The sequence below is a fragment of the Somniosus microcephalus genome, unplaced genomic scaffold (genome assembly GCF_052327205.1).
Source record: "Somniosus microcephalus isolate GS21.2 unplaced genomic scaffold, FLI_Smic_1.0 unresolved_chr2, whole genome shotgun sequence".
NCBI classification, from domain to species: Eukaryota; Metazoa; Chordata; class Chondrichthyes; order Squaliformes; family Somniosidae; genus Somniosus; species Somniosus microcephalus.
In genome coordinates, this window is record NW_028225180.1 from 16,528,342 (window position 1) to 16,556,040 (window position 27,699).

General features: G+C 51.0%; 1 protein-coding gene across 1 annotated transcript in view; it reads left to right on the plus strand.

The window, feature by feature from the left end:
- The window catches only part of LOC147092194 (cobalamin binding intrinsic factor-like), a 69,237-nt gene extending 48,206 nt beyond the window's left edge, over nucleotides 1-21,031 (plus strand). Inside the window, exons 8-9 of the mRNA XM_085975564.1 lie at nucleotides 9,081-9,199; nucleotides 20,970-21,031. Coding sequence (XP_085831690.1) covers nucleotides 9,081-9,199; nucleotides 20,970-21,031 — 181 coding nt within the window. The remainder of the gene's footprint in view (nucleotides 1-9,080; nucleotides 9,200-20,969) is intronic.
- Nucleotides 21,032-27,699: the final 6,668 nt, after the last annotated feature.

Sequence of the window (27,699 nt, forward strand, 5' to 3'; positions counted from 1 at the left end):
CAGATACCCCCCCAAACGATGACACACCGAAAGCCCCAAACCCCGCTCCTGCCACACAACATATCCCAGAAACCCAGCCAACAACCAGCCACCAGGCGAGTCCTACCCAGACTACTGTTACCCAGTCTGAAAAACCAGCCCCTCAGGCGGTCCTGCTGACCGACTCCAACGGAAAGTTTCTGGACCCCCAGAGGCTGTTCCCAGACCATCAAGTCCTGAAAAAATGGTGCAGCAACACAGACCAAGCAATGAAGATCCTGAACAAAGAATCCCTTGGAAGCCCCAAATGGATTGTGATCCACACAGGCACGAACGACCTACGCACCCTACAGGAAGGCACTGCTAGGGCGGTGAGCAGGATGGCGGAAAAGGCCAGCAGGGAATTCCCCGAGGCGCGGATCGTGATCTCCACACTACTGCCCAGAAAGGACACCCCAGCCTATATAATCCACAACACCAACAGGGAGATCGACACGAGATGTTCTGTCCTCCCCAACGTCTCCCTGGCCCATCATCCAAACATCAACACAAGGGACCTCTATGACGAAATACATCTACTCAAACAGCGGATGTGGGTCTTCGCAAGAAACCTCATAAACACTGCCAAAAGACGCAGGCCTCCCACCCCCTCTACCATTGGGAGCCCAAACAGGACCACCAATGTCCCCCACCCCCCTTTACAAAACCAACAACAGAACCGTGCTTTTATACCTGACCCAAGACCCCCCTCTAGACCACAGACTGTAGACCAAGAACTGAGAAAGATCATGACGATGCTGAACAGCCTGATAGAAAGCCGGAGAAATTATTAATATTGTTATTTATCATTATCATTATTGTTATCTTATCAGTATTATTACTATTATTAGATAGATATATGTGCATGCCTCATGAAATTTATACTAAATCATCATTTAGCATTATAGAAAATAGTGTTTCCACACTCATCCCACAAAATAGGTCCATTTTATTTCGTTTTATTGAACTATATAAATGCGTTCTTTCCACATAAGCTGCTGGAATATCCAGGGCCTCCGCTCCTCAACTTTTGGGATGAAGAGTACAGACCCTGAATTCCTAAAAGCTATAAAAGACATTGATATAATTGTGTTAACAGAAACATGGTGCCAAAAGGACGTGCCGACCCACTGTCCTCCAATGTACCATGAAATCATTGTGCCCTCAGTAAAGAACACTAAAACACGCAAGGGCAGAACCTCCGGGGGAATATTGGTGTGGTATAAGGGAGAACTGGACAAACACATCTCACCGGTAAAACAGGGAAAATCACACGTATGGCTAAAACTAGATAAAAATATAGGAATAGCAAAAAAAGATGTTTACTTATGTGCGATCTACATACCTCCAATAGAATCGCCATATTTCGAAGAGGAGTTATTTGATACTCTCCACATGGAAATCAGCCATTTCCAGGCCCAAGGAAAGGTGATAATATGTGGGGACCTAAATGCAAGGACCGGTTGTGAACCTGACTTCATAGACCCACAGGGAAACAACCATGTGTTTGGCCAGACCCCTTTAGATGTCACACCAGCCATCGCAAATCGGAACAACCTTGATCGTGAAATAAATAAAAGCGGTAGGGAGGTAGTGCAACTCTGCCGAGCCTTAGGCCTGTACATAGTTAACGGTAGGTTCAGAGGGGACTCCCTAGGGAGACTCACATACTCCTCAACTCTTGGGTCTAGTGTGGTGGACTATACAATCACTGACCTGGACCCCTGCGATATCAACGCATTCACTGTCAGGCAGCAATCCCCCCTCTCAGACCATAACCAAATAAATGTGTACCTTAAACTTTCTGCCCAAACTACAGACACAAAAAAGGAACCCAGTAAGCTACATAAAATAAACCAGACATACAGATGGGCCCCAGACAGTGGAGATAAATTCATCACAGCACTAAAGTCACCTGATCTCACAAGTAAAATATCAAAATTTAAAGAAAACCCATACGAGATCACCAGAGATGGTGTAAACATGGCCATAGAGGATATAAATATGATCTTCCATGAGGCAGCTGTAAAAGCCGACCTTGTGAAACAGAAGAGGAAGCGTCACAAAAGACAAAATAAAAATAAGAAATGGTTTGACCACGAATGCAAAAATGCCAGAAAAGACCTGAGAAAAATATCAAACCAAAAGCATCGCCAACCAAACAATCCGGACCTACGTACTAGATACAATGAAACCCTCAAAAGATATAAACACACCATTAGGAACAAAACACAAAACTATACCCACAAAATACTCGAAGAAATTGAAAACTCCACCAATCCAAAACAATTCTGGGAAATGTGGAATAACCTGAGTACAACACAATTGCAAGCATTACCAATCCAAGATGGCGACATCTGGAGAACACATTTTGAAAACCTCTACAAAGACATCCCAATAAACGAAACAAACCCAAGTCAACATCAGGTCACAGAAAAACTCCACACATTAGAAGCAACAATTAAAGACAACCAAAACCCTCTAGACTCCCCAATCACATGGAAAGAACTGGCCACAAAAACAAAATCTCTCCACCTAAAGAAAGCCTGTGGCCCAGACAACATCAAAAATGAAATGCTCAAGTTCAGCAATATGGAGATGCAGGGTGCGGTACTCAAATTATTCAACATCATATTACGTTCAGGCTGTTTTCCCGATATCTGGTGCCAAGGACTAATCTCCCTCATATATAAAAGTGGAAACAAATCAGACCCAAATAACTACCGCGGCATCTGTGTCAACAGTTGTCTAGGGAAGTTATTCTGCAGTATTCTAAATAGTAGATTACTTGATTTTCTTAACAAACATAATATCCTCAGAAAAAACCAAATAGGCTTTCTTCCAAAACACCGCACCGCCGACCATATCTATACCCTTCACACCCTCATTGAAAAACATATACACCAAACAAAAAATGGGAAAATATTCACCTGTTTCATCGACTTCAAGAAAGCCTTTGACTCTATATGGCACGAAGGGCTCTATTATAAACTTCTTCAGTGTGGAATAGGGGGCAAAGTCTATGACCTTATTAAATCAATGTATCTGAAAAACAAATGCGGGGTCAAAATTGGAGACAAACGCACCGATTTCTTCACCCAGAGAAGAGGCGTCCGGCAGGGCTGCAATTTGAGCCCGACCCTGTTCAACATATACATAAATGAATTAGCAGACATGCTGGAGCAAAGCGAGTCACCAGGTCTCCGTCTCCTGGATGGAGAAGTGAAATCCCTGTTCTATGCGGACGACCTGGTTCTGCTGTCTCCCACAGAACAGGGATTACAGCAACAACTAGACCTACTCGACAAATACTGCCAAAATTGGGCTCTAACAGTAAATCTAAAGAAAACCAACATCATGATTTTTCAAAAAAGGCCCAGATGTCAGGAAAACAAATACCAGTTTACCCTCAGTGATACCACTATAGGACACACTATGAGCTACACCTACCTTGGTCGAACTATTACAGCATCAGGGAGCTTCAGCATAGCAGTGAATGCACTAAAAGAAAAAGCCCGAAGAGCCCTATATGCAATAAAAAGAAAATTCTACAACATCCAAATCCCAATCAAAATCTGGCTCAAAATATTTGACAGCATAATCCTGCCCATTGCACTGTACGGTAGTGAAGTATGGGGCCCGCTAAATCACCAAAGCTACACTAAATGGGAAAAACACACAATAGAAGCCCTACATGCAGAATTCTGCCGAAGCATCCTTCGCACCCAAAGGAAAACGCCAACAAATGCATGCAGAGCCGAACTAGGCAGATACCCACTGATAATAAACATCCAAAAACGAGCACTAAACTTCCTAAATCACCTCAAATCTAGCTCCCCAGACACCCTTCATTTCAAAGCCTTTCAGACCCAAGAGCTAAACCCAGAAAAGAGTCCCCTGAGTCAGCTGCTACTGAAACTAAGTACTCAGCCGGACCCTGACCAGCCCCAGACCAACACAGCCGTCCAAACACCAATCCGAGTGAACCAAATCATTAAAAAATGCAAAGAAACCTACCTGGAACATTGGAACAAAATAACTGAAAGCCAAAGCAGATTAGAATGTTACCGGGCCCTAAAAAGAGAATATAAACTGGCAGACTACCTCACGACCATCAGGGACACAAAACAGAGACAGACCCTCACCAGGTACAGACTAAGCGACCACCAACTGGAAATTGAAAAAGGCAGATACAAGAAATCCTGGCAGCCTAGAGAGAATAGAATATGCGATCAATGTCTGGCCGGCGAGGTTGAAACAGAGATGCATTTCCTCCTAAAATGCGAAAAATTCAACACATCAAGAAACATATTATTCAACAAGCTAAGCCAAACAACCCCAGATTTCAAGGAATTGGATGACCTGTCAAAATTGAGATTAGTCCTAGGAGAAGGAGACAGACCATACCTTGGGGCCAAATATGTAACAACATGTCACAACCTGAGGACTGTTTAAAAATTAAGACTGTTTAAAATTAATATTGAGCGTACCAAATGAAGTACAAAGACTGTTTAAAATTAATATTTTTTAAAAGTAATATTGTATGTAACCAACAAATGTCAAATCGATTGACACCTACAGAATGTTGGAAAACTGTACCTTTTTGCTATGTAAGCTTTGGCAATATGGTTCTCTGTAAACTTTCATGCCAATAAAGCATTTGAATTGGAATTGGAATTGGAATTGGACAGAGATAGAGATAGAGATAGAAATATGTAACAACATGTCACAACCTGAGGACTGTTTAAAATTAAGAGTGTTTAAAATTAATATTGAACGTACCAAATGAAGTACAAAGACTGTTTAAAATTAATATTGTTTAAAAGTAATATTGTATGTACCCAACAAATGTCAAATCGATTGACACCTACAGAATGTTGGAAAACTGTACCTTTTTGCTATGTAAGCTTTGGCAATATGGTTCTCTGTAAACTTTCATGCCAATAAAGCATTTGAATTGGAATTGGAATTGGAGAGAGACAGGCCGAGAGAGAGAGAGACACAGGCCGAGAGAGAGAGAGAGACACAGGCCAAGAGAGAGAGAGAGACAGGCCGAGAAAGAGAGAGAGACACAGGCCGAGAGAGAGAGAGAGACAGGCCGAGAGAGAGAGAGACACAGGCCGAGAGAGAGAGAGAGACACAGGCCGAGAGAGAGAGAGAGAGACACAGACTGAGAGAGAGAGAGACACAGGCCGAGAGAGAGAGAGAGACACAGGCCGAGAGAGAGAGAGAGAGACAGGCCGAGAGAGAGAGAGAGAGACAGGCCGAGAGAGAGAGAGAGACACAGGCCGAGAGAGAGAGAGAGACACAGGCCGAGAGAGAGAGAGACAGGCCGAGAGAGAGAGAGAGACAGGCCGAGAGAGAGAGAGAGACACAGGCCGAGAGAGAGAGAGAGACAGGCCGAGAGAGAGAGAGACACAGGCCGAGAGAGAGAGAGACACAGGCCGAGAGAGAGAGAGAGACACAGGCCGAGAGAGAGAGAGAGACACAGGCCGAGAGAGAGAGAGAGAGACAGGCCGAGAGAGAGAGAGAGAGACAGGCCGAGAGAGAGAGAGACACAGGCCGAGAGAGAGAGAGAGACACAGACCGAGAGAGAGAGACAGGCCGAGAGAGAGAGAGAGAGACAGGCCGAGAGAGAGAGAGAGACACAGGCTGAGAGAGAGAGAGACACAGGCCGAGAGAGAGAGAGAGACACAGGCCGAGAGAGAGAGAGAGACACAGGCCGAGAGAGAGAGAGAGAGACACAGGCCGAGAGAGAGAGAGAGACACAGGCCGAGAGAGAGAGAGAGAGAGACAGGCCGAGAGAGAGAGAGAGAGACAGGCCGAGAGAGAGAGAGAGACACAGGCTGAGAGAGAGAGAGACACAGGCCGAGAGAGAGAGAGAGACACAGGCCGAGAGAGAGAGAGAGACACATGCCGAGAGAGAGAGAGAGAGACACAGGCCGAGAGAGAGAGAGAGACACAGGCCGAGAGAGAGAGAGAGAGAGACAGGCCGAGAGAGAGAGAGACACAGGCCGAGAGAGAGAGAGAGAGACAGGCCGAGAGAGAGAGAGAGACACAGGCCGAGAGAGAGAGAGAGACACAGGCCGAGAGAGAGAGAGAGACACAGGCCGAGAGAGAGAGAGACACAGTCCGAGAGAGAGAGAGAGACAGGCCGAGAGAGAGAGAGAGAGACACAGGCCGAGAGAGAGAGAGACACAGGCCGAGAGAGAGAGAGAGACACAGGCCGAGAGAGAGAGAGACACAGGCTGAGAGAGAGAGAGACACAGGCCGAGAGAGAGAGAGAGACACAGGCCGAGAGAGAGAGAGAGACAGGCCGAGAGAGAGAGAGAGACACAGGCCGAGAGAGAGAGAGAGACACAGGCCGAGAGAGAGAGATAGACAGGCCGAGAGAGAGAGAGAGAGACAGGCCGAGAGAGAGAGAGAGACACAGGCCGAGAGAGAGAGAGACAGGCCGAGAGAGAGAGAGAGACACAGGCCGAGAGAGAGAGAGAGAGACAGGCCGAGAGAGAGAGAGAGACACAGGCCGAGAGAGAGAGAGACACAGGCCGAGAGAGAGAGAGAGAGAGACACAGGCCGAGAGAGAGAGAGACACAGGCCGAGAGAGAGAGAGAGACACAGGCCGAGAGAGAGAGAGAGAGACAGGCCGAGAGAGAGAGAGAGAGACAGGCCGAGAGAGAGAGAGAGACACAGGCCGAGAGAGAGAGAGAGACACAGGCCGAGAGAGAGAGAGAGACACAGGCCGAGAGAGAGAGAGAGACACAGGCCAAGAGAGAGAGAGAGAGACAGGCCGAGAGAGAGAGAGAGACACAGGCCGAGAGAGAGAGAGACACAGGCCGAGAGAGAGAGAGACACACAGGCCGAGAGAGAGAGAGAGACAGGCCGAGAGAGAGAGAGAGACACAGGCCGAGAGAGAGAGAGAGAGACAGGCCGAGAGAGAGAGAGAGACACAGGCCGAGAGAGAGAGAGAGAGACAATAAATGAATTAGCAGACATGCTGGAGCAAAGCGAGTCACCAGGTCTCCGTCTCCTTGATGGAGAAGTGAAATCCCTGTTCTATGCGGACGACCTGGTTCTGCTGTCTCCCACAGAACAGGGATTACAGCAACAACTAGACCTACTCGACAAATACTGCCAAAATTGGGCTCTAACAGTAAATCTAAAGAAAACCAACATCATGATTTTTCAAAAAAGGCCCAGATGTCAGGAAAACAAATACCAATTTACCCTCAGTGATACCGCTATAGGACACACTATGAGCTACACCTACCTTGGTCTAACTATTACAGCATCAGGGAGCTTCAGCATAGCAGTGAATGCACTAAAAGAAAAAGCCCGAAGAGCCCTATATGCAATAAAAAGAAAATTCTACAACATCCAAATCCCAATCAAAATCTGGCTCAAAATATTTGACAGCATAATCCTGCCCATTGCACTGTACGGTAGTGAAGTATGGGGCCCGCTAAATCACCAAAGCTACACTAAATGGGAAAAACACACAATAGAAGCCCTACATGCAGAATTCTGCCGAAGCATCCTTCGCACCCAAAGAAAAACGCCAACAAATGCATGCAGAGCCGAACTAGGCAGATACCCACTGATAATAAACATCCAAAAACGAGCACTAAACTTCCTAAATCACCTCAAATCTAGCTCCCCAGACACCCTTCATTTCAAAGCCTTTCAGACCCAAGAGCTAAACCCAGAAAAGAGTCCCCTGAGTCAGCTGCTACTGAAACTAAGTACTCAGCCGGACCCTGACCAGCCCCAGACCAACACAGCCGTCCAAACACCAATCCGAGTGAACCAAATCATTAAACAATGCAAAGAAACCTACCTGGAACATTGGAACAAAATAACCGAAAGCCAAAGCAGATTAGAATGTTACCGGGCCCTAAAAAGAGAATATAAACTGGCAGACTACCTCACGACCATCAGAGACACAAAACAGAGACAGACCCTCACCAGGTACAGACTAAGCGACCACCAACTGGAAATTGAAAAAGGCAGATACAAGAAATCCTGGCAGCCTAGAGAGAATAGAATATGCGATCAATGTCTGGCCGGCGAGGTTGAAACAGAAATGCATTTCCTCCTAAAATGCGAAAAATTCAACACATCAAGAAACATATTATTCAACAAGCTAAGCCAAACAACCCCAGATTTCAAGGAATTGGATGACCTGTCAAAATTGAGATTAGTCTGAGGAGAAGGAGACAGACCATACCTTGGGGCCAAATATGTAACAACATGTCACAACCTGAGGACTGTTTAAAATTAAGACTGTTTAAAATTAATATTGTTAAAAGTAATATTGTATGTACCCAACAAATGTCAAATCGATTGACACCTACAGAATGTTGGAAAACTGTACCTTTTTGCTATGTAAGCTTTGGCAATATGGTTCTCTGTAAACTTTCATGCCAATAAAGCATTTGAATTGAATTGAATTGAATTGACAGGCCGAGAGAGAGAGAGAGACACAGGCCGAGAGAGAGAGAGACACAGGCTGAGAGAGAGAGAGAGACAGGCCGAGAGAGAGAGAGACACAGGCCGAGAGAGAGAGAGACACACAGGCCGAGAAAGAGAGAGACAGGCTGAGAGAGAGAGAGAGAGACAGGCCGAGAGAGAGAGAGACACAGGCTGAGAGAGAGAGAGAGACACAGGCCGAGAAGGAGAGAGACAGGCCGAGAGAGAGAGAGAGAGACAGGCCGAGAGAGAGAGAGAGAGAGAGACAGGCCGAGAGAGAGAGAGAGACACAGGCCGAGAGAGAGAGAGACACAGACCGAGAGAGAGAGAGAGAGAGACAGGCCGAGAGAGAGAGAGACACAGGCCGAGAGAGAGAGACAGGCAGAGAGAGAGAGACAGCGAGACACCCAGGAGATGAATTTCCTTGTAGCCTCTGCCCCTGGAGCCTGTGGAGGTTTATTTTGACGGATGCCCCATTCATGGACAGTTGGTCAGTCGGAGTTCAGAGTTCGAGAGGCCACCTGTCAGAACAGCTTTGTGTCTAATGGCCCGTTGCACGATCTTCACGTGTGTGTGTTGTTCTCCTCCCTCAGATTCAAATGGAAGGAGACCACCTGGGGACCCTACATCACCAGTATCGGCGGCACTGCGGGCAAAGACAGTACGAGAACCTACTGGCAATTCCTCAATGGGAAGGTGCCAATTCCCGTGGGTAAGATCGAGAGAAAGTACTCCCATTTCTCCAGCGCCTTTCACCACCTCCGGAAGTCCCAAAGCGCTAGACAGCCAATGAAGGACTTTTTTTGAAGTGCGGCCAATGTTATAATGCAGGAAACGCGGCAGCCAATTGGCGCACAGCAAGCTCCCACAAACAGCAATGAGATAAATGACCAGATAATTTGGGGGTTTTTTTTGGTGTTGGCTGAGGTGTAAAATGTTGGCCCCAGGAGTCCGGGGAGAACTCCCCGCTCTACACATCTTTGAAATAGTGGCCGTGGGATCTTTTACGTTCACCCGAGAGGGCAGACGGGGTCCTGGGTTTAACGCCTCATCTGAAAGACGGCATCTCCATGGTGCAGCGTTCCCTCAGTACGGCCCCTCCGACAGTGCAGCGCTCCCTCAGTACTGCCAATCCGAAAGTGCAGCGCTCCCTCAGTACTGCCGCTCCGACACTGCAGCACTCCCTCAGTACCGCTCCTCCGACAGTGCAGCGCTCCCTCAGTGCTGCCCCTCCGACAGTGCAGCACTCCCTCAGTACTGCCCCTTGGACACTGCAGCGCTCCCTCAGTACTGCCGCTCCGACAGTGCAGCGCTCCCTCTGTACTGCACCTCCGACAGTGCAGCGCTCCCTCAATACTGCCCCTCCGACAGTGCAGCGATCCTTCAGTACTGCCCCTTGGACACTGCGGCGCTCCCTCAGTGCTGCACCTCCGACAGTGCAGCACTCCCTCAGTACTGCCCCTTGGACACTGCAGCGCTACCTCAGTACATCCCATCTGACAGTGCAGCGCTCCCTCAGTACTGCCCCTCCGACAGTGCAGCGCTCCCTCAATACTGCCCCTCCGACAGTGCAGCGATCCTTCAGTACTGCCCCTTGGACACTGCGGCGCTCCCTCAGTACTGCCCCTCCGACAGTGCGGCGCTCACTCAGTACTGCCCCTCTGACAGTGCGGCGCTCCCTTAGTACTGCCCCTCCGACAGTGCGGCGCTCCCTCAGTACTGCCCCTCCGATAGTGCGGCACTCCCTCAGTACTGCCCCTCCGACAGTGCAGCGCTCCCTCAGTACTGGCCCTCCGACAGTGCAGCAATCCCTCAGTACTGCCCCTCAGACAGTGCAACGCTCCATCACTACTGACTCTCCGACAGTGCAACGCTCCCTCGGTAATGCACCTCCAACAGTGCAGCAGCGCTCCCTCAGTACTGCCCCTCCGACAGGGGAGCACACCCTCAGTACTGACCCTCCGACAGTGCGGCACTCCATCAGTACTGCCCCTCCGACAGTGCTGCGCTCCCTCATTACTGCCCCTCCGACAGAGCAGCACTCCCTCAGTACTGCCCCTCCGACAGTGCAGCGCACCCTCAGTACTGCCCCTCTGACAGTGCAGCGCTCCCTCATTACTGCCCCTCCGACAGTGTGGTGCTCCCTCAGTAGTGCTTCTCCGACAGTGCGGCACTCCCTCAGTGCTGCCCCTCCGACAGTGCGGCACTCACTCAGTACTGCCCCTCCGACAGTGCCGCGCTCCCTCAGTACTGCCCCTTCGATAGTGGAGCACACCCTCAGTACTGCCCCTCCAACAGTGAATCACTCCCTCAGTACTGCCCCTCCGACAGTGCAGCGCTCCCTCAGTGTCGCTCCTCTGACAATGCAGCTCTCCCTCAGTACTGCCCCTCCGACAGTGCAGCACTCCGTCTTTACTGCCCGTCTGACAGTGCAGCACTCCCTCAGTACTGCCACCCCGACAGTGCAGCACTCCCTCAGTACTGCCCCTCTGACAGTCAGCACTCCCTCAGTACTGCCCCTCCGACAGTGCAGCACTCCCTCAGTACTGCCCCTCCGACAGTGCAGCGCTCCCTCAGTACTGCCTCTCCGAATGTGCAGCTCTCCCACAGTACTGCCCCTCCGACAGTGCAGCACTCCCTCAGTACTGCCCCTCCGACAGTGCAGCACTACCTCAGTACTGCCCCTTCGACAGTGCAGCGCTCCCTCAGTACTGCACCTCCGACAGTGCAGCGCTCCCTCAGTACTGCCCCTCCGACAGTGCAGCGCTCCCTCAGTATTGACCCTCCGACAGTGCAGCGCTCCCTCAGTACTTCCCCTCCAACACTGCTGCACTCCCTCAGTACTGCCCCTCTGACAGTGCGGCGCTCCCTCTTCACTGCCCCTCTGACAGTGCAACGCTCCCTCAGTACTGCCCCTCCGACAGTGCGGTGCTCCCTCAGTAATCTATCTCCGACAGTGCAGCGTTCCCTCAGTACTGTCCCTCTGACAGTGCAGCGCTCCCTCAGTACTGCCCTCTGACAGTACTGCGCTGCCTCAGTACGGCCCCTCCGACAGTGTGGCGCTCCCTCAGTACTGCCCCTCCGACAGTGCGGCACTCCCTCAGTACTGCCCCTCCGACAGTGCGGCACTCCCTCAGTACTGCCCCTCTGACAGTGCGGCGCTTCCTCAGTACTGCCCCTCCGACAGTGCAGCACTCCCTCTTTACTGCCCCTCCGACAGTGCAGCACACCCTCAGTACTGCCCCTCCGACAGTGCAGCACTCCCTCAGTACTGCCCCTCCGACAGTTCAGCGCTCACTCAGTACTGCCCCTCCGACAGTGCAGCACTCCCTCAGTACCGCCCCTCCAACAGTGCAGCACTCCCTCAGTACTGCCCCTCCGACAGTGCAGCGCTCCCTCAGTACCACCCCTCCGACAGTGCAGCACACCCTCAGTATTGCCCCTGCGACAGTGCAGCACACCCTCAGTACTGTCCTTCCGACAGTGCAGCACTCGCTCAGTACTGCCCCTCCGACAGTGCAGCGCTCCCTCAGTACAGCCCCTCCGACAGTGCAGCGCTCCCTCAGTACTGCCCCTCCGACAGTGCAGCACTCCCTCAGTACTGCCCCTCCGACAGTGCGGCGCTCCCTCAGTACTGCCCTTCCGACTGTGCAGCACTCCCTCAGTACTGCCCCTCTGACAATGAGGCTCCCCCTCAGTACTGCCCCTCCGAATGTGCAGCACTCCCTCAGTACTACCCCTCCGACAGTGCAGCACTGCCTCAGTACTGCCCCTCCAACAGTGCAGCGCTCCCTCTGTACTGCCCCTCCGCCAGTGCAGCGCTCCCTCAGTACTGCCCCTCTGACAGTGCAGCACTCCCTCAGTAATGCCCCTCGAACAGTGAAGCGCTCCCTCAGTACTGCCCTTCCGACAGTGCAGCGCTCCCTCAGTACTGCACCTCCGACAGTGCAGCGCTCCCTCAGTACTGCCCATCCGACAGTGCAGCGCTCCCTCAGTACTGCACCTCCCACAGTGCAGCGCTCCCTCAGTACTGCCCCTCCGACAGTGCAGCACTCCCTCAGTACTGCCCCTCTGACAGTGTGGCGCTCCCTCAGTACTGCCCCTCCAGTTGTGCAGCGCTCCCTCAGTACTGCCCATCCGACAGTGCAGCGCTCCCTCAGTACTGCTCCTCCAACAGTGCAGCACTCCCTCAGTACTGCCCGCCCGACAGTGCAGCGCTCCCTCAGTACTGCACCTCCAACAGTGCAGCGCTCCCTCAGTACTGCCCCTCCGACAGTGCAGCGCTCCCTCAGTATTGACCCTCTGACAGTGCGGCGCTCCCTCAGTACTGCCCCTCCGACAGTACAGCACTCCCTCAGTACTCCCCCTCCGACAGTGCTGCACTCCCTCAGTACTGCCCCTCTGAGAGTGCTGCGCTCCCTCAGTACTGCCCCTCTGACAGAGCAGCGCTCCCTCAGTACTGCCCCTCTGACAGTACTGCGCTCCCTCAGTACTGCCCCTCCGACAGTGTGGCGCTCCCCCAGTACTGCCCCGCCGACAGTGCGGCGCTTCCATAATACTGCCCCTCCGACAGTGCAACGCTCCCTCAGTACTGACCCTCCGACAGTGCAACGCTCCCTCGGTACTGCACCTCCGACAGTGCAGCAGCTCTCCCTCAGTACTGCCCCTCCGACAGTGCAGCACTCCCTCTTTACTGCCCCTCCAACAGTGCGGCACACCCTCAGTACCGCCCCTCTGATAGTGCAGCGCTCCCTCAGTACTGCCCCTCCAACAGTGCAGCGCTCCCTCAGTACTGCCCCTCCGACAGTGCAGCGCTCCCTCAGTACTGCTCCTCCGAATGTGCAGCGCTCCCTCAGTACTGCCCCTCCGACTGTGCAGCACTCCCTCAGTACTGCCCCTCCGACAGTGCAGCGCTCCCTCAGTACTGCCCCTCCGACAGTGCAGCGCTCCCTCAGTACTGCCCCTTCGACAGTGCGGTGCTACCTCAGTAGTGCCCCTCCGACTGTGCAGCACTCCCTCAGTACTGCCCCTCTGACAATGAGGCTCTCCCTCAGTGCTGCCCCTCTGAATGTGCAGCACTCCCTCAGTCCTGCCCCTCCGACAGTGCAGCACTCCCTCAGTACTGCACCTCCGACAGTGCTGCACTCCCTCAGTACTGCCCCTCCGACAGTGCAGCGATCCCTCAGTACTGCCCCTCCGCCAGTGCAGCGCTCCCTCAGTACTGCCCCTCCGACAGTGCAGCGCTCCCTCAGTACTGCCCCTCCAACAGTGAAGCGCTCCCTCAGTACTGCCCTTCCGACAGTGCAGTGCTCCCTCAGTACTGCACCTCCGACAGTGCAGCGCTCCCTCAGTTCTGCCCCTCCAATTGTGCAGCGCTTCCTCAGTACTGACCCTCCAACAGTGCAGCGCTCCCTCAGTACTGCACCTCCGACAGTGCAGCGCTCCCTCAGTGCTGACGCTCCGATAGTGCAGCCCTGCCTCAGTACTGACCCTCCGACCGTCTGGCTCTCCCTCAGCACTGCACTGGGAGTGTCGGCCTAGATTTTTGTGCTCAAGTCTCTGGACGGAGACCTGATCCCACAACCTTCTGACTCCGAGGCGAGAGCGCTACGCACTGAACCACAGCTGAGATATAAGATTCACTTGACATTTCAGACACCTGCTACACAAACAATGGCTGGCAGGAAAATACCCTCTCGTCCACCCAGCTTGTCCCGCACAATTTGCGATCTATTGTGTATCACAATATAGGCACTCCCTCCGCCACCCAGAAACCCATGTGACCTCCCGGGAGAGGCGAAACATCACATCTGAACACCGACCAATTTAGGGGCAGAACGGCTGGGAAATTACACTCCGACCTCCCTCCCCTGCCCCCTTCCAGGCAATCCTGGGATGAGGGGATTGTACTATGGGGAGAGATTGAATAGACTTATATTCCCTAGAACTTAGAAGAATGAGAGGTGATCCTAGAACCAGGGGTCACAGTCTCAGAATAAGGGGTCGGCCATTTAGGACTGAGATGAGAAGAAATTTCTTCACTCAGAGGGCGGTGAATATTTGGAATTCTCTACCCCAGGGGGCTGTGGAGGCTCAGTCATTGGGTATATTCAAATCCCCTCTAATCCTTCCACCAATTACTTTAAATCTGTGCCCCCTGGTTTTTGACCCCTCTGCTAAGGGAAATAGGTCCTTTCTATCCACTTTATCTAGGCCCCTCATAATTTTATACACCTCAATAAGGTCTCCCCTCAGCCTCCTCTGTTCCAAGGAAAACAGACCCAGCCTATCCAGTCTTTCCTCACAGCTAAGATTCTCTACTCCCAGCAACATCCTTGTAAATCTCCTCTGTACCCTCTCTAGTACAATCACATCTTTCCTGTAATGTGGTGACCAGAACTGCACGCAGTACTCTAGCTGAGGCCTAATGCAGTAATGTTTAATGCAGTAAACAGTGAGGAGGATAATGGAAGACTTATTGAGGACGCGGACAGACTGGTGACATGGGCAAACACATGGCAAATGCAATTTAATGCAGAGAAGTGTGAAGTGATTCATTTCGGTAGGAAGAATGAGGAGAGGCAATTTGAACTAAATGGTACAATCTCAAAGGGGGTGCAGGAACAGAGAGACCTGGGGGTGTACATACACGAATCTTTGACGGTGACAGGACAGGTTGAGAAGGCTGTTCAAAAGCATGTGGGTTCCTTGGCTTTATTAAGAGAGGTATAGAATACAAAAGCAAGGAGCTTATTGCTAAACCTTTATAAATCACTGGTTAAGCCTGAGCTACAGTATTGTGTCCAATTCTGGACACCACACTTTAAGAAGGATGTTGAGGCCTTGGAGAGGATGCAGAGGGGAGATTGACCAGAATGGTACCGGGGATGAGGGACTTCAGTGATGTGGAGAGACTGGAGAAGCTGGGGTTGTTCTCCTTAGAGCAGAGAAGGTTAAGGGGAGATTGACCAGAATGGTACCAGGGATGAGGGACTTCAGTTATGTGGAGAGACTGGAGAAGCTGGGATTGTTCTCCTTAGAGCAGAGAAGGTTAAGGGGAGATTGACCAGAATGGTACCAGGGATGAGGGACTTCAGTGATGTGGAGAGACTGGAGAAGCTGGGATTGTTCTCCTTCGAGCAGAGAAGGTTAAGGGGAGATTGACCAGAATGGTACCAGGGATGAGGGACTTCAGTTATGTGGAGAGACTGGAGAAGCTGGGGTTGTTCTCCTTAGAGCAGAGAAGGTTAAGGGGAGATTTAATCGAGGTGTTCAAAATGATGAAGGTTTTTGATGGAGTAAATAAGGAGAAACTGTTTCCAGTGGTAGGAGGGTCGGTAACCAGAGGACACAGATTGAAGATAATCGGCAAAAGAACCAGAGGGGGAGATGAGGAGAATGTTTTTATGCAGTGAGTTGTTGTGATCTGGAATGTGCTGCCTGAAAGGGCGGTGGGAGCAGATTCAATAGGAACTTTCAAAAGGGAAATCAGATAAATACTCGAAGGGGAAAATTTGCAGGGCTATGGGGCAAGAATGAACAGGCTGAGGCTCTTTTCTTTTGAAAAGAGAAGGCCGAGGGGTGACCTGATAGAGGTCTTTAAAATTATGAAATTGTTCGGTAGGGTAGACACAGAGAAGATGTTTCCATTTGTGGGGGAGACCAGATCCAAGGGCCATCCATAGAAGACAGTCACTAATAAATCCACTAGGGAATTCAGGAGAAACTTCTTTACCCAGAGAGTGGTGAGAATGTGGAACTCGCTGCCACAGGGAGTGGTTGAGGCGAATCGCAGAGATGCATTTAAGGGGAAGCTGGATAAACTCATGAGGGAGAAAGGACTGGAAGGTTATGTTGATGGGGTGAGATGAAGAGGGGTGGGAGGAGGCTCGTGTGGAGCATAAACACCGGCACGGACCAGTTGTTGCCCAATGGTCTGTTTCTGTGCTATACGCTCGATGTAATTCTATGCAATGGCACCTTTATTAACGGAAGGATTTGGGGGAAAGTCATTTCAACCTAACCGAGCCAATGGGAAACCGACAGGGTGGGGTTGGAGGTTGGGTTTGCACCCCGCCCAATCTTGCTCTCCACTGTTAGACCTGATACTGATCCCGGGTGAGGTTAAAATGATTCATAAGAACATAAGAAATAGGAGCAGGAGTAGGTCATACAACCCTCGAGCCGGCTCCGCCATTCAATGAGATCATGGCTGATCTTCTACCTCAACTCCACTTTCTCGCCCGATCCCCATATCCCTCGATTCCCCGAGAGTCCAAAAATCTATCGCTCTCTGTCTTGAATATACTCAACGATTCAGCCTCCACAGCCCTCTGGGGTAGAGAATTCCAAAGATTCACCACCCTCTGAGTGAAGAAATTCCTCCTCATCTCCGTCCTAAGTGGCCGACCCCTTATTCTGAGACTGTGACAAATAGTTCTAGACTCCCCAGCCAAGGGAAACATCCTCCCAGCATCTATCCTCTAAGAATTTTATACATTTCAATGAGATCACCTCTCATCCTTCTAAACGCGAGGAAATATAGGCCCAGTCTACTCAATCATTATCAACCACACGGCCAATTTTTGTAACAAGGGTATGTTAGCCTTTATTGCAAGGGGCTTGGAGTGCAAGAGTAAGGAAGACTTGCTGCAATTATATAGGGCTTTGGTGAGACCACACCTGGAGTACTGTGCACAGTTCTGGCCTCCTTACCTAAGGAAAGATATACTTCCCTTAGAGGGAGAGCAGCAAAGGTTCAATAGATCGATTCCTGGGATTAGAGGGTTGTCTATCAGGCTGATACCTGGGATGGCAGGAATGACGTGTGAAGAGAGATTGGGTCGATTGGGCTTGTATTCGCTGGAGTTTAGAAGAATGGGAGGGGACCTCATTGAAACTTATAAAATTCTAACAGGACTAGACAGACAAGATGCAGGAAGGATGTTCCCGATGGCGGGGGAGTCCAGAACCAGGGGTCACAGTCTAAGGATAAGGGGTAAGCCATTTAGGACAGAGATGAGGAGGAATTTCTTCACCCAGACAGTGGTGAACCTGTGGAATTCTCTACCACAGAAGGCTGTTGAGGCCAATTCATTAAATATATTCAAGAAGGAGTTAGATATATTTCTTATGGCTAAAGGGATCAAGGGATATGGGGAGGAAGCAGGGACCGGGTACTGAATTTGGATGATCAGCCATGATCTCATTAAATGGCGGAACAGGCTCGAGGGGCCGAATGGCCTACTCCTGCTCCTGTCTTCTATCTCTCCTCATAGGACAACCCTCTAATCCCAGGACTCAATCTCGTGAACCTTTGTTGCACTCCCTCTAAGGCAAGTATATCTTTCCTTAGGTAAGGAGACCAAAACAGTGCACAGTACTCCAGGTGTGGTCTCACCAAAGCCCTATATAATTGCAGCAAGTCTTCCTTACTCTTGCACTCCAAGCCCCTTGCAATAAAGGCTAACATACCCTTGTTACAAAAATTGGCCGTGTGGTTGATAATGAAGAAGAAAGCTGTAGACTGCAGGAAGATATCAATGGACTGGTCAGGTGGGCAGAACAGTGGCAAATGGAATTCAATCTGGAGAAGTGTGGGGTAATATATGTGAAGAGAAAAAGATTGGTGAAGTCAAGCGTAGGTCCCTTGCAGTCAGAATCAGGGGAATTTATAATGGGGAACAAAGAAATGGCGGACCAATTAAATATATATTTTGGTTCTGTCTTCACAAAGGAGGACACAAATAACCTCCCAGAGATGTTGGGGAACATAGCGTCTGATGAAAGGGAGGAACTTAAAGAAATCAGTATTTGTAGGGAAATGGTGTTAGGGAAATTGATGGGATTGAAGGCCGATAAATCCCCAGGGCCTGATAATCTACATCCTAGGGTACTTAAGGAAGTGGCCCTAGAAATAGTTGATGCTTTGCTGATCATCTTCCAGCATTCGATGGAATCTGGAACAGTACCCATGGATTGGAGGGTAGCTAATGTTACCCCACTATTCAAAAAAGGTGGTAGAGAGAAAACAGGGAATTACAGACCGGTAAGCCTGACATCGGTAGTGGGGAAAATGCTAGAGTCCATTATAAAAGATGTAATAGCAGAGCACTTGGAAAACAGTGACAGGATCGGACAAAGTCAACATGGATTTACAAAAGGTAAATCGTGCTTGACTAATCTGGAATTTTTTGAGGATGTAACTGGTAATATAGTTAAGGGAGAAGCAGTGGATGTGGTGTATTTGGACTTTCAGAAGGCTTTCGATAAGGTCCCGCATAAGAGATTAGTGTATAAAGTTAAGGCACATGGGATTGGCGGCAAGGTATTGACTTGGATAGAGAACTGGTTGGCAGACAGAAAGCAAAGAGTTGGAATAAACGGGTCTTTTTCCAAATGACAGGCAGTGACTAGTGGGGTACTGCAGGGATCGGTCCTTGGGCCCCAGCTATTCACAATATATATTAATGATCTAGACAAGGGAACTGGATGTAATATCTCCAAATTTGCAGATGACACAAAGCTGGGTGGGCGTGTGTGCTGTGAGGAGGATGCGGAGAAACTCCAGGATGATTTGGACAGGTTGGGTGATTGGGCAAAAGCATGGCAGATGCAATATAATGTGGATAAATGCGAGGTTATCCACTTTGGTGGCAAAAACAGGAAGGCAGATAATTATCTGAATGGCAATAGATTGGGAGAAGGGGAAGTGCAACGAGACCTGGGTGTCCTTGTGCACCAGTCGCTGAAGGTAAGCATGCAGGTGCAGCAGGCGGTTAAGAAGGCAAATGGCATGTTGGCCTTCGTAGCGAGAGGGTTTGAGTACAGGAACAAGGATGTCTTGCTGCAGTTATACAGGGCCTTGGTGAGACCACATCTTGAGTATTGTGTGCAGTTTTGGTCACCTTATCTGAGGAAGGACGTTCTTGCCATGGAAGGAGTTCAGCGAAGATTCACCAGGCTGATACCTGGGATGGCAGGAATGACATATGAGGAGAGATTGGGTTGATTGGGCTTGTACTCGCTGGAGTTTAGAAGAATGAGAGGGGATCTCATTGAAACTTATAAAATTCTGACAGCACTGGACAGACTACATGCTGGAAGGATGTTCCCAATGGTCGGGGAGTTCAGAACCAGGGGTCACAGTCTAAGGATAAGGGATAGGCCATTTAGGACAGAAATGAGGAGGAATTTCTTCACCCAGAGAGTGGTGAACCTGTGGAATTCTCTACCACAGAAGGCAGTGGAGGCCAATACATTAAATATATTCAAGAAGGAGTTGGATATATTTCTTATGGCTAAAGGGATCAAGGGGTATGGGGAGAAAGCAGGGACAGGGTACTGAATTTGGATGATCAGCCATGATCGCATTGAATGGCGGAGCAGGCTCGAGGGGCCGAATGGCCTACTCCTGCTCCTATCTTCTATGTTTCTATATTTCTATGTTAATGCATTTGGGGAGGGCTAACCAGGCAAGGGAATGCGCAATAAATGGTAGGATACTGAGAAGTGCAGAAGATCAGAGGGACCTTGGAGTACATGTCCACAGATCCCTGAAGGTAGCAGGCCAGGTAGATAAGGTGGTTAAGAAGGCATACGGAATGCTTGCCTTTATTAGCCGTGGCATAGAATACAAGAGCAGGGGGGTTATGCTTCAACTGTATAAAACACTAGTTAGGCCGCAGCTGGAATACTGCGTGCAGTTCTGGTCACCACATTACAGGAAGGATGTGATTACACTAGAGAGGGTGCAGAGGAGATTTACGAGGATGTTGCCTGGGCTGGGGAATTTTAGCTATGAGGAAAGATTGGATAGGCTGGGGTTGTTTTCTTTGGAACAGAGGGGGCTGAGGGGAAACCTTATTGAGGTGTATAAAATTATGAGGGGCCTAGATAAAGTGGATAGAAAGGACCTATTTCCCTTAGCAGAGGGGTCAAAAACCAGGGGGCACAGATTTAAAGTAATTGGGGGAAGGTTTAGAGGGGATTTGAGGGGAAATTTCTTCACCCAGAGGGTTGTGGGGGTCTGGAACTCACTGCCTGAAAGGGTGGTAGAGGCAGGAACCCAAACCACATTTAAAAAGTACTTGGATGTGCCCTTGGGATGCTGTAACCTGCAGGGCTACGGACCAAGAGCTGGGAAGTGGGATTAGGCTGGATAGCTCTTTGTTGGCCGGCGCGGACACGATGGGCCGAAATGGCCTCGTTCCGTGCTGTAGCTTTCTATGATTCTACGATACCATTTTCCTTCCTAATTGCTGTACCTGCATGTTAACTTTCAGTGATTCGTGTACAAGGACACCCAGGTCCCTCTGAACACCAACATTTCCCAATCTCTCACCATTTAAAAAATACTCTGCTTTTCCATTCTCCCTGCCAAATTGTTAGGGTAAAATAGGAAAAATCCCCCTTTAGTTGTCTCGCCAATTCTCCCGCCAACACGAAGCGGATTAAAAACTGTCCTTCTTGTTTCTCCCCAGGTGTTGCCCAATACAAGCCCAGCAACGGTGAACTCGTCGTGGCAAACTTCACCACTTATTGATTCATGGTGGCGGGGAGCATGTCGGCGATCAGATAGCGGTAGTGTAGGACTCGATGTTAGTGGGTAATAGTGGGATTGCTGAGTATGTCTGCGAGAGGTTCCTCTGTGCATTATTCATGGAGTGCGACGTGACCCCCCCACCCTGACCCCAAAATGACCCCGACCCCGACATGATCCCTGACCCCAACATGGTCCCACCCGACCCTGACATGATCCCTGACCCTGACATGACCCACCACAGCCCGACCCCAACATGGCCCACCCACCCAGACATGACCCACCCACCCCGACCCCGACATGACCCCCCCACCCCGACCGCGACATGATCCCCCACCCCGACATGATCCCTGACTCCAACATGACCCCCACCCGACCCCAACATGATCCCTGACCCCTACATGGCCCAACCCACCCCGACCCCGACGCGACCCACCCACCCTGACCCCGACATGACCCCCCACCCCAACCCCGACATGACCCCCCACCCCAACCCCAACATGATCCCTGACCCCAACATGACCCCCCCACCCCGATCCTGACATTATACCCGACCCCGACATGACCCACCCACCCCAACCCCGACATGATCCCTGACCCCTACATGACCCACCCAACCCCGACATGACCCCTGACCCCGACATGACCCCTGACCCCAACATGGCCCCCACCCGACCCCAATTTGATCCCTGACCCTGACATGGCCCAACCCACCCCGACCCCGACATGGCCCACCCGACCCCGACCCCAACGTGACCCCCCACCCCGACCCCAACGTGACCCCCCACCCCAACCCCGACATGATCCCTGACCCCGACCCCGACATGATCCCTGACCCCGACATGACCCCCCACCACGAACCTGACATGATCCCCGACCCCGACATGACCTACACACCCCGAACCCAACGTGACACCCCGACCCCGACATGATCCCCGACCCCGACGTGACCCCCCCATCCCGACCCCGACATTATCCCTGACCCCGACATGACTCACCCACCCCGACCCCGACATGAGCCCCCTCACCCCGACCCCGAAATGATCCCCGACCCCAACATGACCCACTCACCCCGACCCCGACATGACCCCCCACCCCGGCCCAACATGAACCCGACCCCAACATGACTCCCGACCCCAACATGACCCCCAACTCCGACATGACCCCCGACCCCGACATCACCCCTGACCCCGACGTGACCCCACCCCGACTCCGACATGACCCCCCCACCCCCACGTGCCCCCCACCCCGCCATGATCCCTGACCCCGACATGAACCCCAACCCTGACATGACCCCCACCACCCCGACATGACACCCACCCTGACCCCGACATGACCCCACTCCGAATCCAGTATGAACCCTGACTATCGCACTGCCCCCATTACCGCAAAATGACTCCCGACCTCAATGTGACCCCACCCCCCTCCAATCAGATTCAGTCATAACTTTCAAAAGGAGAATTGAATACGTACTTGAAAAGGAGACATTTGCAGGGCCAGGGGGTGAAAGAGCAGGGGAGTGGGACTATTTGGATCACTCTTTCAAAGAGCTGGCACAGACACGAGGGGCCAAATGGCCTCCTTCCAATGTCCAGGGAACTTAACATCAGTGGTAGGAAAAATAATGGAATCCCTAATAAAGGAGAAAATAGAAGAATATCTAGAAACCAAAAACATAATAATGAATAGTCAACATGGATTTCAAAAGGGGAAAGTCTTGCTTGACCAACCTCATTGATTTCTTTGAAAAGGTAACAGAGAGAGTAGACAAGGGTAATGCAGTCGATGTAGTTTATCTAGATTTTCAAAAGGTCTTCGATAAGGCACTGAATAATAGACTGATGAACAAGGTCAGAGAATGCGGAGTCAGGGGGCAAGTAGCAGAATGGATTGCTGGCTGGCTTCAAGACAGAAAGCAGAGAGTGGGGTAAAGGGTAGCTATTCCCAGTGGCAGGAGGTGGGTAGTGGTGTTCCACAAGGATCAGTGCTGGGACCACTGTTGTTCACAATTTACATTAACGAGTTAGACTTTGGAATCAAAAACACAATTTCTAAATTTACGGATGACACCGAATTGGGGGGGATAGTCAATACTGAGGAGGACTGCAACAAGTTACAGGAGGACATTAATAAACTTGCAGAATGGGCAAATAATTGGCAAATGAAGTTCGACACAGATAAACGTGAGGTATTACATTTTGGTAGGAAGAATAGGGAGGTCACTTATCACTTGGAGGGTGCGAGTCTGGGTGGGGTAGAGGAACAAAGGGATCTCGGAGTACAAATACACAAATCACTAAAAGTTGCGACACAGGTTAGCAAGGCCACAAAAAGCAAACCAAGCACTAGGGTTTATTTCTAGAGGGATAGAATTGAAAAGTAGGGAAGTTATCGAAACATCGAACCTTGGTTAGACCACACTTGGAGAACTGCGTACAGTTCTGGTCACCATATTATAAAAAGGATATAGAGGCACTGGAGAGGGTGCAGAGAAGATTTACAAGGATGATACCAGAAATGCGAGGGTATACATATCAGGAAAGGATGAACAGGCTGGGTCTCTTTTCTCTTGAAATAAGAAGGCTGAGGGGTGACCTAATAGAGGTCTTTAAAATGATGAAAGGTTTTGATAGAGTGGATACAGAGAGAGTGTTTCCACTTGTGGGGAAGAGCATAACTAGAGGCCATCAATATAAGATCATCACCAAGAAATCCAATAGGGAATTCAGGAGAAACTTCTTTACCCAGAGAGTGGTGAGAATGTGGAACTCGCTACCACAGGGAGTGGTTGAAGCGAATAGTATCGATGCATTTAAGGGGAGGCTGGACAAGGAGATGAGGGAGAAGGGAATCGAGGGTTACGCTGATAGATTTAGATGAGGAAAGACGGGAGGAGGCTCGAGTGGAGCATAAACGCCAGCATGGACTGGTTGGGCCGAATGGCATCTTTCTGTGCCGTATATCCGATGGAATCCTGTGTAATCCATGCTGTAAAATGCTTCTAATTCAAGCGCCTTCTTCTTAGACAGTCCCTCGGAACCGAGGATGACTTGCATCCACATTAAAAATGAGTTCGCAGGTGACTGATGAGTCCAATGCGGGACCTACAGTCTCTGTCACAGGTGGGGCAGACGGTGGTTGAAGGGGCGGGTGGGTGGGGTGCTTGGGTTGACGTGCGCTCCTTGCGCTGCCTGCGCTTGGCTTCCGCTTGCTCCCAGCGAAGAGACTCGAGGTGTTCGGCGCCTTCCCGGATGCTTCTCCTCCACTTTGTGCGGTCTTGGGCCAGGGATTCCCAGGTGTCAGTGGGGATGTTGCACTTTTTCAAGGAGGCTTTGAGGGTGTCCTTGAAGCGTTTCCTCTGCCCACCTGGGGCTCTCTTGCCGTGCCGGAGCTCCGAGTGGAGCGCTTGTTTTGGGAGTCTCGTATCGGGCATGCGGACAATGTGACCCGTCCATCGGAGCTGATCGAGCGTGGTCAAAGCTTCGATGCTGGGAATGTTGGCCTGAGCGAGAACACTGACGTTGGTGCGCCTGATTGCCTTCTATTTAAAACAGCAGGCTGAGCAATCCCACGGCGACATACTCGGCACTTGTTCACAGGCTGATTATGTATGTAGTGAATCTCAAAGGATCTTGATATCTTGTAGGCTCCCTGGTGGTATGGATAGCGAAAGCAGGAGGTCATCAGTTTAGATTGGGATCAAAGGGAGCAGGAGGTGGGTCTCGGGGCCAAGATGAGCTCGGAGAGGGCACGAGGGGAGAGAAACTGGAAGAAGACACAAGTTCAGGGCTAGGAGATGTCTGGGGGGGGGGGGCGGGGGGAAAGTTTGGATTGATGAGCAAGGGGAAGGGAGGAGGAAAGAGCAGAAGGTAGCTTAAACAAGTGGTCTCCGCCTTAGTGACAAGGAAGTCCACAAGCTCCTCGCACGTGTTGTGGAAGGTCAGGGTTGGAGGGACCAAGGGGAGACAGGAGACGGTACCAGTGACGCGGGACTTCAGTGATGTGGAGAGACTGGAGAAGCTGGGATTGTTCTCCTTAGAACAGAGAAGGTTAAAGAGGAGATTGACCAGAATGGTACCAGGGATGAGGGACTTCCGTTCTGTGGAGAGATTTAGAGAAACTAGGGTTGTTCTCCTTAGAGCAGAGAGGGGAGATTTAATTGAGGTGTTAAAAATCATGGGGGGGGGGTTTGATAGAGTAAATAAGGAGAAACTGTTTCCAGTGGCAGAAACGTCAGAAACTGATGTCCAGTTTGGGTTCCGCCAGGACCACTCGGCTCCCGACCTCATTACAGCCTTGGTCCAAACATGGACAAAGGAGCTGAATTCCAGAGGTGAGGTGAGAGTGACTGCGCTCGACATCAAGGCAGCATTTGACCGAGTGTGGCATCAAGGAGCCCTAGTAAAACTGAAATCAATGGGAATCAGGGGAAAACTCTCCACTGGCTGGAGTCATACCTAGCACAAAAGAAGATGGTTGTGGTGGTTGAAGGTCAATCATCACAGCCCCAGGACATCACTGCAAGAGTTCCTCAGGGCAGTGTCCTAGGCCCAACCATCTTCAGCTGCTTCATTAATGACCTTCCCTCCAACATAAGGTCAGAAATGGGGATGTTCGCTGATGACTGCACAGTGTTCAGCGCCATTCGCAACTCCTCAGATAATGAAGCAGTCCATGCCCGCATGTAACAAGACCTGGACGACGTTCAGGCTTGGGCTGATAAGTGGCAGGTAACATTCACGCCACAAAAGTGCCAGACAATGACTATCTCCAACAAGCGAGAGTCTAACCACCGCCCCTTGACATTCAACGGCATTACCATCGCCGAATCCCCCACCATCAACATCCTGGGGGGGTCACCATTGACCAGAAAATTAACTGGACCAGCTACATAAATACTGTGGCTACAAGAGCAGGTCAGAGGCTGGGTAATCTGCAGTGAGTGTCTCACGTCCTGACCCCCCAAAGCCTTTCCACCATCTACACTGCACAAGTCAGGAGTGTGATGGAATACTCTCCACTTGTCTGGATGAGTGCAGCTCCAACAACACTCAAGAAGCTCGACACCATCCAGGACAAAGCAGCCCGCTTGATTGGCACCCCATCCACCACCTTAAACATTCACTCCCTCCACCACCGGCACACCGTGGCTGCAGTGTGTACCATCTACAAGATGCACTGCAGCAACTCGCCAAGGCTTCTTCGGCAGCACCTCCCAAACCCACGACCTCTTCCACCTATAAGGACAAGGGCAGCAGGCGCATGGGAACACCACCACCTCCAAGTTCCCCTCCAAGTCACACACCATCCTGACTTAGAAATATATCGGCTGATCCTTCATCGTCGCTGGGTCAAAATCCTGGAACTCCCTCCCTAACAGCACTGTGGGAGCACCTTCACCACACGGACTGCAGCGGTTCAAGAAGGCGGCTCTCCACCACCTTCTCAAGGGCAACTAGGGATGGGCAATAAATGCTGGCATTGCCAGCGACGCCCAGATCCCATAAACGTATTAAAAAATACATGGAATTGGCAAAAGAACCAGAGGGGGAGATGAGGAGAAATGTTTTTACGCAGCGAGTTGTTGTGATCTGGAACGCGCTGCCTGAAAGGGCGGTGGAAGCAGATTCAATAGGAACTTTCAAAAGGGAATTGGATAAATACTCAGAAGGGGAAAATTTGCAGGCCTACGGGGGAAGAGCCGGGCGGAGTGAGGGACTAACTGGAGAGCTCCTTCTAAGAGCTGACAAAGGCACGATGGGCCGAATGGCCGCCTCCTGCGCTGTATCACTCTGTGATTCTACGGAAGTCCATGAACCCCTGGCACTTGTTGGAGGTGAGGGTTGGTGGGGGAGAAGGGGAGAGGGGTTTACGAATTGTTAATGTCGCCTTAAGAATTCTACACCAGAAGGAACAGTGTGAAATGATGCGGGTGAACTATAAATTAAACGATTCAAGCTCTACCGTTATTGTGTCTGTGTGTTATTTCTCCATTAATACGTCAATTCAAAGCTGACAGTGCAGCGCTCCTTCAGTACTGCCCCTCCGACACCGCAGCGCTCTCTCAGTACTGACCCTCCGACAGTGTGGCGCTCCCTCAGTACTGCCCCTCCGACACCGCAGCGCTCTCTCAGTACTGACCCTCCGACACCGCAGCGCTCTCTCAGTACCGACACTCCGACAGTGCGACGCTCCCTCAGTATTGCCCCTCCGACAGTGCAGCGCTCCCTCAGTACACCCCCTCCGACACTGCAGCGCTCCCTCAGTACTGACCCTCTGACAGTGCAGCGCTCCTTCAGTACAGCCCCTCCGACAGTGCAGCACTCCTTCAGTACTGCCCCTCCGACAGTGCAGTGCTCCTTCAGTACTGTCCCTCTGACAGTGCAGCGCTCCCTCAGTACTGCCCCTCCAACACTGCAGCTCTCCCTCATCACAGCCCCTCCGACAGTGCAGCGCTCCTTCAGTACTGTCCCTCTGACAGTGCAGCGCTCCCTCAGTACTGCCCCTCCAACAGTGCAGCTCTCCCTCATCACAGCCCCTCCGACAGTGCAGCGCTCCCTCAGTACTGACACTCCGACAGTGCAGCGCTCCCTCAGTACTGACACTCCGACAGTGCGGCGCTCCCTCAGTACTGCCCCTCCGACAGTGCGGCGCTCCCTCAATACTGCCCC